Genomic DNA, 14,263 nt, shown 5'->3' with positions numbered 1-14,263 from the left:
ATTACCGGGACCCACGGGGGAATATCTCATCCCCAGTGGCACAGACACGTAACTACGTGCTAAGGCTATTCACAGCCCCACCAGAAATGACCCTTACTTTTCTGCCGATCAAAATTTCTTTCAAACTGGATTTTGTCTGGGTTGATTTGAAATAGTTTTACAGATCCATCTTCACAACCAACCTATTAGGGGAGAGGAGGTAGGAAATAGATTAGCATTTTACATTTTTAACTAAACTTATTTACTTACAAATATATACATTTCTTCCCTAAAGTGATCACTTGCTCTGAAAAATAATTAGTAAGAGGAAAAAGTATTGGAACCAAGAAACTAGTTGTGTATTCTTGGTAGCCTTTATGTCCTGACAAGAAAGCAGGCTAAATAGTGGCCCAATCCTGCACTGGACATAGAATAGAAACAGGACTTCACAGGGCATTTCTGCTAGAGACCCATGGACTAAATGAAAGACCTAATAACTATACTCTGAGTGGCCAGATTATTATGATCTCTGAACGCATAATAATCTCGTCACTCTGTCTATGTGTGTGTGTGTGTGTGTGTGTGTGTGTGTGTGTGTGTTAGAGGCCCAGGGTATGAATTCGTGCATGGGTGGGGTCTGGCCAGCCTGGCCAGGGGGAAGGGACACAGGCACTTGGCTGGCCTGCTTGCTGGTCAAACTCCTGGTGGAGGGGACAAGTAGCCTCTTATTATATAGGATAATATAGGATATACAATGAGTGGCCAGATTATTATGCATTCAGAGATCATAATAATCTGGCCATTCAGTGTATAATCTAAACAGAGACTTATCAAGATATTGTACAAATTAGTGCAAACCAGAAGAGAACAGTGGTCTTATCACAAAGGTTCAACCTCTGAAAGCAGCCATTCTAATGTTAATGGTTGGGGGAGCCGTCTTAGTCTGTGCTCAAATAATTTTGAGAAACACTGTGGTGAAACACAGTTTTGCACAAGTTAACTGGCGGAAGGACCTAGGAATTTTTAATATGCATCAGTGCACTGTGACTCTACAAAAGGATTTAATATGCTATATTCTGAAATGAAATTCATTGTAAAACACAACAAAACAAAAGTCTCTACAGCTCCTAATTCCAAAAGAACAAAGCTTGGGAAACCAAACTAACCCTCTCATTTCATAAATGAACAAACGAGGTCAAAAGTAAAAATAGAAAGGATGCAAAAGGACAAGGGGTTGTTAATCCCCAATATCAACTACAATCTTACACTGGGATTGCTGAAATCTAACTCAGATCGGAATTGCTAAATAGCGTAACACAACTTTAATCTACCTTCCTATGAGCACAGGAAAGAAGTTTTAAGTGGGCACAAGAGGAATCTTGGTTTACGTTACCAATAGTTGCGTACTGACCAGAAGTTGAGAGCCACTGGGGCTGGCAGCCATACTCCAAATGGGTCCTCCAAAGGCATCCATAGAATACCTGATGTCTAAGGCCTGCAAATCATACTCGATAATCTCTCCGTTGAGTCCGGCACTAAAGAGTCGCTGTCCTTTTGCCCAACACAAAGCTTCTGTAGCTCGAGACTCATGACCTGGGAAAAACTACAGAAACACCAGAACTTCAACAACCCATCATGAATTCATCATCTACCAGCACTGAGTGGTCACAGGCTACATGGTACAAAATAAGCCCTTGCTAGTTCGGCTCAGTGGATAGAGCGTAAGACTGCGGACTGAAGGGTCCCAGGTTTGATTCTGGTCAAGGGCACATGCCTGGGTTTTGGGCTTGATCCCCAGTGGGGGATGTGCAGAAGGCAGCCGATCAATGATTCTCTCTCATCATTGATGTTTCTCTCTTCCCCTCTCCCTTTCTCTCTGAAGTTAATCAACGTATATTTAAAAAAAGAAAATACTTCCCTAGCCCTAGATAGGTAACTCAGAGCATTGTCCAGATACACCACGGTTGTGGGTTCAATCCCAGGTCAGGATACACACAAGAAGCAACCAGCCCTGCCAGTGTGGCTCAGTAATTGAGCACTGATCCATGAACCAAGAGGTCGATTTGCAGGCTCGATCCCCAGTAAGGGGCATGCAGCAGGCAGCCAATCAATGTTTCACTTTCACATGGACGTTTTTCTCTCTCTAGCCCTCTACCTTCCTCTCTTTCTCTCAAATTAAAAAATATATATATTTTTTTATTTTTATTATTATTTTTAAATATATTTTATTAATTTTTTACAGAGAGGAAAGGAGAGGGAGAGAGAGTTAGAAACATCAATGAGGACGAGAGAGAAACACCAATCAGCTGCCTCATACACACCCCCTATTGGGGATGTGTCTGCAACCTAGGTACAATGCCCTTGACTGGAATCGAACTTGGGACCCTTCAGTCCACAAGCCGATGCTCCTTCCACTGAGCCAAACCAGTTAGGGCAAAACATATATATTTTTAAAAAGCAACCAATGAATGCATAAATAAGTGGGACAACAAAGTTTCACATCAAGGCATTTTATTCTTTTATTTGCTTGACACAAAAGAGACTAGGTGAGTATAATTTTTCCTTACTGAAGTTGAAAAGGCCAACGTTCTTCTGGGTGAAGTGGCTTCCCAAAGTGTCAGTCAATGACAGGAAGAGAATGTTGGTCTCCCTATCCCTAGTCCCTATTCTTTTCACTCTGGCAGAGACCATTTTTTCTTGTTCTGAGAGAAACTAACAAAACTAAGCAACCTTAAATAGTAGGGAAAGAAAGCAGAAGACTAAATTGAATTACTTAATTGTTAAAAACACAGACGAGAGAATAAGAGACACAAGTAACAAATGGTTGCTGTAATTCATTCAGTAAGTATTAACTCAGCGGTGGCTTTATCCTGGACACTTGCTAAATGCTGGAAATATAGTCATGAACATCACTGACATGGTCCCTGCTTTCATAAAACTTGAAGTTCAGTGGGGAAGACATTAAACAAATATACATATTATTATATAATCACAGCTGTCATAAAGGACAAGAAAAACAGAGGATGCAACAAGCATGTACCATAGCATGCTTGTTCACACTAAAACCCAGTTATGGTGACCAGTAACTTTTTTAACTCCTATTAGTTCTTTAGTCATTCTTTTCCAAGATTCCTAAACCCACCTCATCAGAGTAAGTTATCTCTCTACTAAGATTCTATGCCTGTACTCAGTTTTATATAAAATTTAACCGGACTTTGAACTCCCTGAGTGTAGGTCATCTGACATTTGTTTTAGTGCCTAATATTTGCCACTCATTCATTTAGAAACGTTTACAGAGTGCCTACATTCCAAGTACTATGCTGCTGGGCACTAAACTTACTCATTTACCTAACTATCCACTTACCTCATGATGCCCAGGTATGTAAGACACTCCATACATGTGAATGGAATTATACATTGCACCTGAAATCAGTAATCAGTGCCTTTGGGAAAAAAAATGCTGCTGTCACATCCCTCTAGATCACATGTGTCAAACACAAGGCCCGCGGTCCAAATCCAGCCCGCCAGGCCTTGCAATGTGGCCCGCACCGAGCTGTCATCACTGCACTCCGCTGTCAGTTTATGACATTGTCAGTTTATGACTGTTCAGTAAACCATTCGGCCCGCGATTTAGGCTGGATTTTAGATTTTGGCCCCTTCTCTGATTGAGTTCGACACCCCTACTCTAGATACATCCAACTGGAATTTTACCTAATTTAAAATCTCCTTTACTGCCGAAACCGGTTTGGCTCAATGGATAGAGGGTCGGCTTGGGGACTGAAAGGTCCCGGGTTCGATTCCGGTCAAGGGCATATACCTTGGTTGCGGGCATGTCCCCAGTGGGGGGGGGGTGTGCAAGAGGCAGCTGATCGATGACTCTCTCTCATCGATGTTTCTGGCTCTCTTTCTCTCTCCCTTCCTCTCTGTACAAAATCAATAAAATATATATTAAAAAAAAATTAAAAAATAAATAAAATCTCCTTTACTCCCAAATAGAGGGATGTGAGTCTATATTCTCTGACAGACCCACTCAGAAATCTACTTCCTGCCATCACATCACCGAAGTTTCTGATATTAAAATGTTTCGTGATTTTTTTTCTGAAACTGGTATTGACACCGCCAGCAGGAAATGCCACCTTACTAAAGCCGCGACAGTGTGGAGACTGATATAAAGCAATGGTCTCGACAATTTCCCTTCGTGTGCCCAAAAGAACGAGCAAACCTCAGTTTCCAGAGGTCAGGGAGCTGCCACGATTCCTAGGGAGGCTCTTTCTAACTGATCTAACCCATCGAAGCTTGGAGCTTCTCTCATCAGTCAGAGAAGAAATTGCATGCTACAGAAGTTACATAGTTCAAAACAACTCCAGAGAGGGTACAGTCACTGTCTTTTGATCTCTGACTACAAAAGACATACAGGTTTTTGTAGAACCTAACTTAAGAAGAAAATTAACACCAGAAACACCAAATCAGGCTTCCAAATAACTTACTTTCTCCTGAAAGTAGTTTGCTGACAAGTTATATATTTCCACAGTGCCATCTGTTCTTGAAACAGCCAGTCTGTTTGACTGGTTATTGTAAGCCACACAGCGGATCCCTGATGGAACATAATTAAAGAAGCGAACTCGATGGACTTTAAATTCACCCATTCCTAAGGGAGGAGAGAGGGGGAAAAAGGTCATTTTTGTAAAATGTTAACTGCAGTATTGTCCCTTATCATTACCGCTCTGGATGGGAGACTCCAACTATATCTCACTGAAGTTCACTTCTACTTTTCTAACCAGTGATATTTTCATGCCCCACACAAGAATCTAGCAAACCATCTCCAGGAGCTCAAGATTCTTTTGCAAAAATATTAAAAGATCAACACATGGAGCATCACCAAGACTTCTCTAACAATCCTGACAAACTGCCTGGAGGAAGGATGGAAAAGAAGGGTGAGAATCTAAAATGTGATCTTGGAGCAAAAGACTGAACATATTATAGTATCATTCTGCAATGGGAGCGTACCCTTGGAACCAAGAGAGACGCCTGGAGCTGACCAGTTGCATTCGAGGGAGAAAGAATTAAGGTCCTTCTTTCCAGTTGGGGTGTGAGGCTTCTCCAAGGGTACTAACACCTGTGAAATGCTGGGAATGAAGAGTCAGCACAACCGCCCTCTACAGAGGCAGGCTGAGAGCCTAAGTCAGTCTCTCTCAAAAGTGTCAGGTCTGCAGAACTCCTGCATCAAAATCACTTTACATAAATGGGTTTTCAAAAATGCCAGATTCTGGGTCTTTTTATTCCACAGCTCCAGAATTCCAGTTTCTGGGGGTGGAGGGCAGACGCTAGGAATCTGCATTTTAGCAAGCGCTTCTTCTTCCTAGCTCTCTACAGCATGCCAAGGTGTCACATCAGACTTGAAGGTGGGACTGATGGGGCAGGCAGGACCCAGAGCCCCCGTTCCTTGTTGGAAGCGCCAGGACCTGGTGTGGCATCTGTCAACTCCCCCTCCAACCCCCCTCCCGCTACGGCCAACTTAACGCCCTCGGAAAGGGCAGGGGCCGGGCCTGGTGGACCCCTCACTCATTTCCCTTCAAGGTTCAGAACCCGAGAGCAGAAGGGGGGGGGGGGGGGGACAGGGTGGGCCCGGCCCAGCTAAGAGGGAGTCTGAGGCACGCACGAGGTCTCCCCCGCCCCTTCCATCTTCCGGGGGCCTACGAAGCAGCCCCCACCCACCCGCCCTGGACACCCGGGAACCGGGGAGCTCCACGGGGCTTCGGCTGGCCGCCGGCCGCACCCCCCGAGCCGCCTTCTCCCCTCCCAGCCGCTTCCCTCCCCTCCTTCCCCAACTCACCCGCCGCCGGGCGCCCGCTTCCCTCCGCCCCGGCCCCCACGTGCGCGCCCCCGCGCGCCCTGCCCCGGAAGTGCTCGCGGCGCGAGGCCGGAAGTGCGCAGGCAGTGCTCGCGGCGGCGGCGACGGCGGCGGGAGGTTCGGTTGTCGCCCGTTGGCCGCGCGGCGCCGCGCTCGGCGGCCGCCATTGCAGGTCAGGCCGCGGGCAGGGGGGCGCGGGAGGCGGCGGGGAGCGAGGGCCGAGCCGGGGATGGGGCGAGGGGGCGACGGGGCGGGAAGCTAGGAGAGCCGGGGCCGGGCGGGGCGCGCAGCTCCCGGAGAAGAATGGCGGGCGGGCGGGCGGGCGGGGGAGGGGAGGTCGGGCCGGGAGCAGGGAGCGGGGAAGGCCGCGCGGGAGCGGCGGGGACGGAACGGGGGGCTCCGGGACCAGGAAGGCCGGGAACGGGGGTGGGGGGTGGGGTAAGGGTAGGGGTAGGGGTGGAGCGGATGGGAGACGGGAGGCGGAGGGAGGAGGGAAGGGAGGGAGCGAGCGGGGCGGAGCGCAGCGGAGGAGGGCGGAAAGGGTGGCCGAGCGCGGGCGGAGGAGGACGGAGCTGGGGGCGGCGCGGGCCCGATTCTCGAGGTACGTGCGAAACGGGGCCCTTCCCGGGGGGAGGGAGCCCGGCGCGGGAGGCCTGCGGGAGCGGGGCAGCCCTGGGACCCCAGAGAGAGCGGGAATATCGGAATGGGGATTGGGGAGGGGGGGGCGGATTGTAGGGCCGTGAGGTTTGATCGAAGGGACCTTTCCCATTGGGGCGGGGAGGCTGCTGGGGCAGGTGATTTTTGGAGGGTGGTGGAAGGAAGGAACAGTCGGGAAAGGGATCCCATCCAGGCCCTTTTGTGGACGGAGAGATCGGGGGGAGAGTGGGGTGAGGTCCCGGAGGATTGAACGAGTATTTTAGAATTTAGGAGGGGGGGGGCAGGGAGCCATTTGATGGGGGAGGGGGGGTAGAAGGAGACGTTGAAGAGGAATCCTTGGAGGAGGGTAACCGGTTTGGAAGGTCACTCTTGGGGGGTGGGCGGGGGGGGGTAAGGTAGTAAACAATCCATTACCTGGGAGGTTGGAGAAAGGGTTAAACAGCTAGGTAAGAAGGGTGGGGGGCATTTGGAGGGGGCTGGTGAGGAGAGGGGAAGCGGATTGAGCAGTCCCAGAAAGGGGGCGGGGCCAGACGTAGGAAGTGCTTGTGGCCCTCACTGCAGGGATGGGGAGGGCATGGGGGGGAGAGGGGGGGAAGATGGGAGGCGGTGGGAGGAGAGCCCACCATAGCGGGGAGACCTGGAGCAGGGCTAGAAAAAGGAAGGGGCTTTGGGCAAGATTGAGGGGGGGCCGCAGAGTAGCAGAAGATGGAGAAAGCTGGATTAACTCAGATCGACTGAAGTCATCTTTTTTCCCATTCATTATCTACAAAATACCAGTAATTGATTCCCTCCATCCTGGGAATCCTAAAATGTGCTGGGAAAGTACCACGTCTGTACATAGTACCCACACACGTTTTTGAACACAGTCTTCGCTAATGAAAAGTTTGGAAGCATTCAGTTCCACTTACACTCCATAACATGCCTTTTTTGGAAAGGGAACAAGCTCACGTAGAAACGGGATTTTAGGACTTGATGGTAGAAGGCTTTCCACAGACGAGATCCCCTTTAGACCATCCCCTTCAGTCACAAAACCACAATGACACTGCTAATAAAAATCTGTATTCATTGGTCTATCAAACGACTGAATTGTTCATTTGGTGGAAAGGCACATAGAAAAATAGTCCTCATCCTTAGAGGGGGAAGAACCTTCCAGAACTTAAACCCTGGAGCAGTTTGGTGAACCCTGACTACCACCTTTGAATTGTTCTCCCATTATGTAAAACAGAGTTTGTTCTGATGACCTGATGCTTCTGGGGAGTGTTTTACACCACTATAAACATTGGCATAATAATTATACAGTGTGATAAGACATTCTTACTAAGAAAAGGCCAGCTAATCAATAGCTTGATGCTATAGGTTTACCTTGTCTGAGGCACTGCTGAGGATTTTACATTCATAACCTCATTTAACTCTCATCTCTGCAATAGCTTCTTTTTTATGCCTAATTTATTGGTGGGGGACTGAAATGAGATTAAATGACTCCCATCACACATGGGATAAATGGCATAATCATAGAGTCCAGATCTGATGACTTTTCTCCCTGTATCCCCCAACAGAATAGTCTCTGGGACCAAATAAGAGCACAATAAATGCTGTTGGCCTAGCAGAAGTTAAAGCTCCCCCACCCCTTTTTTTTCTTTAAAAGCTTAAAATACAAGAATTAAAAGGTTCTAATGAAAACAATTTATAAAACATTATTTTGCTCTAGGGAAACAATATTTGCAGTTAAACCATTGAGTCCAGGCCCCTTTCAGTAAAAGCTGGACTGTTGAATTAAATATTCGATACATTCCATACTTTATTCTGCCAAAAAAAATTTTTGGGCGGGGGGGGGGGGGGGGGGGGCAGTTACCATTATGAAGATCATTGCTCATGCTGTTCTCAACTAGACAATAGTAATCTTTTAACAATCCAGAAGATAAATTTTGTCAGAAATAAAAATGAGTTTTGATGTCAAAGAATGCCCTCTATAATCAATTAAGATATAATAATAAGCAGGCTTGCTGTTCTTTTTTAACTGCCTGCCCTACAGATGTATTAGCAACTTTGGTGGCAAGTGGTAAGATCTGCATAGGTTACTTGCCATTTTGTAAGTGATCCTATGAGAAGGGCTAGTATTGTAAAGCAATCAGTTTTACAGACATGCTGTGTACCTAAGGGCAACTGTTGCAAGTAAAGAAATAGTTTTAAGGTGATAAGGTAGAATTTTAAAATTTCACAATACAGATAGACTACAGGAGAGGACTGCAAGAGAGACCATATTGTGGAGACGTTCAAGTTCACATTCCAGCTCTACCACTTTGTGACCTGTTACTTGTAGCTTCGTTAAGCCTGTTTTCCTCATCTGTAAAATGGGAGTGGTAAAACAGTGCCTACATCATGGGATTGTTCTCACTTTGGAACCAAGTGAGATTAAGTATTCTGAAAAGTTGAGCTATGTGAGAAATGAAGCTTCTTGTATTGTAAACATAATACTCTGACTGGACTTTTCTCTTAGAAATTGTGGTGGCACTTGAATATAATTTTAATAGTAATTAACTTCAAAATAGAGATGGCCACCCAATGAGAAGGTGTGCCCCACCCAGATTGTTCTGATTCTAGTCAGACCTTTTGGTTTTGGATTTTAAATTCTTATCCTCCTTCGGGAAACTTGGGAAGGATTTTTAAAGTGCTTTTGGTGGTTCTTTTAATCAGGGCCTACTTTTTCTGCAGCCCTGTTGCCTTCCTGGGCTAGAGTATTACCTGTTTTTAGGTGGCCCTGCAGCCAGTGCTGCTGCAGGAGGTCTCATTCAAGGATGCCTTGATTCCCAGTTGCTCTTCAGACAAGTTGTTGGGTATATACAGTACCTGCCTGATGCCTTGATGCCTTTTCATTTTCGCTGGCACTTGGTTTTCTCCTTTGGGAGGGATAGAATTGGGTGATCATAATGAGTGTAGATAAAGTCAAACGGCCTAGGTCCTTAGGCTGGCTCTACCACATACTAGCCGTGTGCGCGCCACATACAAGCAAGTGCATCTCTCAGTAGCTTTATCTACAAAATAGGGGAAAGTATCAGAGTGGTCACAGTGTTTGAGATACCACCCATGTATGTGCACAGCATCTGATTCATTGTAAAAATTCAATAAATACTAGCTGCCAGTTACATTTGAATTTTAAGTCCAGTGATTCAACCAACCACTATTCCCAAAGTGAGTGGAGATGATGCTACCTGTTGAGTCTGTGCTGGCAATATACTTTTTCCTGGATATCCAAAATGAAGGTTAACAAATCAGAAAAGAAACGTGTGTTATTTGCTGAGCTTGAGCACAATTATAATACCTATTAACTTGCTGAACTCGGTAAACACTGGACTAATAACCTTCCACTAAGCTCCATCTACTCACTGGAAAGACTTACACAGAATCTGTAGTTTAGGTCCCCGTGCTCTCAATCCCCCATGAGTCTGTCCTTCCCAGAAAGACAAGTGCAGGCCAAAATGGCCCCTTTAACCGATTCTCACGGAGTACCACAAACTTGCCACCAGGTGGTGATATTGTATAAAATGAGAATTGTCAGTAGTATTTCAGTATCGAAGTAAAAGATAGTAAAGCATTTGATGAGAGTCGTATCAGAAATCAGCTTACCATTCACTAAAGTAGTCTGAAGGATTTTTTTTTTTTTTTTTTTTTTGTCTGAAGGATTTTTAAGTTCTCAAGGCTTTTATTTAAAGGGGGTCCTTTGAACCTTGAAGTATCAGATAACCAAAGTGGTAGACATAAAGTTCATATCATCACCTAGGAAAAAAAGTGAAATCTAGCCGAAACTGGTTTGGCTCAGTGGATAGAGCGTCAGCCTGCGGACTGAAGGGTCCCAGGTTGGATTCCGGTCAAGGGCATGTACCTTGGTTGTGGGCACGTCCCCAGTAGGGGGTGTGCAGGAGGCGGCTGATAGATGATTCTCATCGATGTTTCTAGCTCTCTATCCCTCTCTCTCCCCCTCGTAAAAAATCAATAATATATATTGATTATTATCGATAAAATAATTATTTTATCGATAATAAAAATCAATATATATTGATTTTATTGTTGATAAATAATAAAAGTTAAATCTAAAAGATGTAGTTTCTTGTTTCTTTAAAACACCCTTGAGAAAGATAACTTATTAGCATAATGGTGAAGAGTGTGGACTATGCAGTATATGGCTTGGGTTCAAATTTTTGTTCTTTGACTACCCGTGTTTTCCGGCGTATAAGACAACCCCCTAATTTTACAGTTAAAACATAGGTTTAGGCCTATATTCGCTGTATAAGAATACCCCCCACTTCAAAGAAAAGACTTACTTTGCCGTCAAGATCTGCAGATTATTTTTGTGCAATTTTGGTCTTTTGCCCCCGATTTTCGGTTGACTTTTTTTCGTTTCAAAAGTCGTCTTATACGCCGGAAAATACGGGTAATAACTATGCGGCCTGCAACCCAATTGTGCTATCTTTAAACTGTTCATCCTGTAGTTGACCCTTGGTGTTTTTGTGTGTGTTTTAAATCCTCACCCGAGGATATTTTCCATTGATAATTGGAGTTGAAGAGAGGAAAAGACAAGTTTTGAAATGAGAGAAACACAATAATTGGTTGCCTCCAGCATGAACCCAACCAGGGGCCGGGTAGGGGAAGAGCCTGCAACCAAGGTCTGTGCCTTTTACCTGAATCAAACTTGGGACCCTCAGTCTGCAGGCCAACACTATCCACAGATCCAAACAGGCTAGGGCGACCCTTGGTGATTTTAAGCAGTTTAGATGTACATCAGTTTTTTGAAAGTTTACACCTTATGGAATTGTTAGAGGAAGGAGATAAACTGTATCTAAAGCACTAAATGCTTAGTACACAATAAATGGTAAACATTGGCTGTCATTATTATTATCCTAAATCTTGTTTTTTCCTTCTACAGCTTATTTTCAGTGACTTTGTAAAGACGGAAGGCTCATGGTACAAATTATTGTCTCAAGGTGAGTACATTTTGAGACACTTTATGTAGTTTGAATGCTTAGGGCGATATAGATTTGATATTCCCTTGCAAGCATCAGGGTCCTCGGGTGCATCTTGTACAGATGCTTGCGTTTCGATCTCTAGTTCGGTGCTTAGCACTGCCTAGTTTCCCAAGAACTTGTGCTCAACAAAGAGTTCCTTTGGGCCTTGAATGGTGGTATGGGACACCATTCATCCTTTACCCCTCAAAGATATTGTAACCGCCAGCCTTTGCTTGCAGTGCTGGGGCTGGAGGCCTGGCAGAATGGGTGCTGATGGAGCTACAGGGGGAGATCGAGGCTCGCCACAGCACCGGATTAGCTGGAAACCTCCTGGGAGACCTACATTACACCACTGAGGTGAGGGCTTTTCTTTCCTTGCCTAACGCCTCAGGAAAGCAAGCTACCGAGGTGGCGCTCCCAGGACCTAGGGTGAGGACTGCCCTCAGGTCTGTTAACGAGGGCTAGCTAATCTGCTAAACTATCTGCTTGTTCTCCCCCTTTAGCTTTGGGAACTCTTGAAAGGTCACGGTTCTTTTTTTTTTTCCTTTTTTCCGGAGAGAGGAAGGGAGAGGGAGAAGGAAAGGGAGAGAGAGAGAGATAGGAACATCAATGATGAGAGAATCATTAATCGACTGCCTCCTGCAAGCCCCCTACTGGAATCAAGTCCACAACTAGGCATCAAACTGACCTCCTGGTTCATAGGTTGTGCTCACACTGGCCAGGCAAAAGGTCACAGTTCTAAAAGTGAAAATTCTCTTACCAGGGCCATAAAGAGCATGAGGGTGGGTTGTCCACTGTAGCTACATAGCAGTGTAATAGCCAAACCAGGGAGTGCAGGTACCACTACTGCCTGCCAAGAGCATCTTTAGGAAGCACTCGAGTGTTAAGATGTTGCCCTGAGTCTCAGGCATCTTATTCTTATTCTGCCCAAGGGAATTCCTGTGCTGATCGTGGGGCATCACATCCTGTACGGGAAAATCATCCACCTGGAGAAACCTTTTGCTGTCCTAGTCAAACACACTTCTACGGAGCAGGACTGTGATGAGCGTGGCTGTAAGACTGGCACTCAATACTTGGTGACAGCACTCATCAAAAACAAGATTCTTTTCAAAACTCGCCCCAAGCCCATTATCACCAACGTACCCAAGAAAGTATGAAAGAACCCCGGATTTTCCCTAGAGAGCGGCCAACGCCTTGGACTCGTGCTTCACTGCCACCTCGAGGACGGCTGGACAGTTCCCTGGGACCACAGGGGGGGCAGGGTCCTGGTCTGAACACTCGCCACCCCCTGGGCGTGGCCTCAGATTCCTTCCTTAGGGCCACTGGTTCTCTTGGTGGAAATCTGGGCCCGTTTCCAAGGAACCCTTCTTCTTTTCCAACTTCAGGCTCGTTGGCTTCAAATCCAGCACCTTTCCATGGCGGTGCTCGTGACTCAAGCATGGCTGCTTTTCCCAGGGGGATGAATCCCTCTGCCGCAGGCTCAGTTTCTTTCTCGAGGCCGGGCGGCCTCTTGGGCCCAGGGCCAGGGCCAGCTCTAAACCCTAGAGCAGGGGCTCTTCCGGGCCCAGGGCCTATGTCCAACCCGAGGTTAGGGGGTCTCCCAGGGCCAGGTCCTATGTCCAACTCAAGGGCAGGTGGTCTCCTGGGAACAGGACCTGACTCCAGAAGTGGGGGCCCCATGGGCCCTGGATCTGGACCCAATCTGAGAACGGGTGGCCTCTTGAATCCTGGGAATGGCCCTTCCAATAGTAGGCCCATTGGCCTGGGCCCTGGACCAAGTTCCAATCTGAGATCAGGCTTCATGGGTACAAACCCTGCCCCAAGGTCGGGTATGTTTCCAGGCTCTGGCCTTGGGCCCAACCCAAGAGCAAGTGGTCTAGACCCAGGCCTTGGGCCCAACCCAAGGGCTGGTGGCCTAGGCCCAAGCTCTAACATGGACACCAGAGCAGGTGGCCTCTTGGGCACAGGATCTGGTCTAAACTTAAGAATGGCTGGACCTCAAAACCTAGATCTTGCCCCCATTCTAAGAGCAGCAGGTCTTTTAGGAGCAAATTCCTCCTCTTTCTCACAGGCTTCTGGGAACATGGGCACAAACCCATCTTCCATGGCAAGAGTACCTGGCTCCATGGGCCCAAACTTGGGTCCTGGCTCTCGGGGAATTGGCCTTTCAGGGCCAAATCCATCTCCCATGTCGAGGGCTCCTGGCCCCATGGGCCCTAATTCAGCTAATTTTTCAAGGCCGGCTGGCCCCATGGGGGTAAATGCTAATCCCTTTCCAAGGGGGACAGGTTCGGGGGCACTGAACTCCGCTGCCTTCTCTCAGTCTTCTGGAACATTGGCTTCAAACCCATCTAACTTTCAGAGGTCTGCTGGCTTCCAGGGTTCAAATCCAGCAATTTTCCCAAGAGCCTCTGGGCCACTAGGACCCAACCCAGCTAATTTCCCAAGAGCCCCTGGCTTGGGTCCAAATCCAGCTACCTTCCCAAGGTCTACTGGCCCACTAGGCCCTGGTCAAGTTCCTTTCCCCAGGTCAGCTTCTGGGCCTCTGGGCTCTTCCGCAGCAGGCTCTGTGGGTGTCAACCCAGCTCCTTTTGCAAGGCCAACTGGGAATCTGGGTCTAAACCCAGCTTCCTTTCCAAGGATGAATGGTCCTATAATGAAGACTGTGGTCCCATTTCCTAGAGTGGGTAGTCTCCCTGGCACAAACCCAGCTGCTTTCCCCAGACCAGGGGGTCCCATGGCTGCAATGTACCCAAATGGAATGCTACCCCCTTAA

The 14,263-nt window shown here is 47.1% G+C and overlaps 4 protein-coding genes across 5 annotated transcripts in view; 3 read left to right on the top strand and 1 right to left on the bottom strand.

Moving 5' to 3' along the window:
- The window catches only part of UTP4 (UTP4 small subunit processome component), a 25,170-nt gene extending 19,169 nt beyond the window's left edge, over positions 1-6,001 (bottom strand). Inside the window, exons 1-4 of one of the 2 annotated variants that reach the window (XM_084861047.1) lie at positions 5,820-6,001; positions 4,467-4,573; positions 1,391-1,582; positions 98-182 (exon numbers count right to left, since the gene is read on the bottom strand). In XM_084861047.1, the coding sequence (XP_084717173.1) occupies positions 98-182; positions 1,391-1,582; positions 4,467-4,573; positions 5,820-5,997 (562 nt within the window). In that variant the 5' untranslated portion in view covers positions 5,998-6,001. Of the gene's footprint in view, positions 1-97; positions 183-1,390; positions 1,583-4,466; positions 4,628-5,812 lie in introns of both variants that reach the window. The other variant, XM_084861046.1, reaches the window with a different exon arrangement.
- Positions 1-14,263, top strand: part of TMED6 (transmembrane p24 trafficking protein 6) — a 328,748-nt gene that overhangs the window by 136,678 nt on the left and 177,807 nt on the right. The window lies entirely within an intron of this gene.
- Positions 5,920-12,644, top strand: CHTF8 (chromosome transmission fidelity factor 8; the record flags this gene model as incomplete). Its single annotated transcript, XM_084861179.1, has 4 exons — positions 5,920-6,002; positions 11,409-11,466; positions 11,727-11,844; positions 12,420-12,644. The coding sequence occupies exons 2-4, from the start codon at positions 11,444-11,446 to the stop codon at positions 12,642-12,644; spliced, it is 366 nt and encodes a 121-aa protein (XP_084717305.1). The 5' UTR covers positions 5,920-6,002; positions 11,409-11,443.
- Positions 12,641-14,263, top strand: DERPC (DERPC proline and glycine rich nuclear protein; the record flags this gene model as incomplete). Its single annotated transcript, XM_084861075.1, has 1 exon — positions 12,641-14,263. One exon carries the CDS (start codon positions 12,641-12,643, stop codon positions 14,261-14,263), a length of 1,623 nt encoding a protein of 540 aa, XP_084717201.1.

Source organism: Pipistrellus hanaki (assembly GCF_964339955.1).
Source record: "Pipistrellus hanaki genome assembly, chromosome: 15".
NCBI lineage: Eukaryota > Metazoa > Chordata > Mammalia > Chiroptera > Vespertilionidae > Pipistrellus > Pipistrellus hanaki.
Note: the sequence above shows the minus strand (reverse complement) of the source record. Positions and strands in the feature narration are given on the sequence as shown.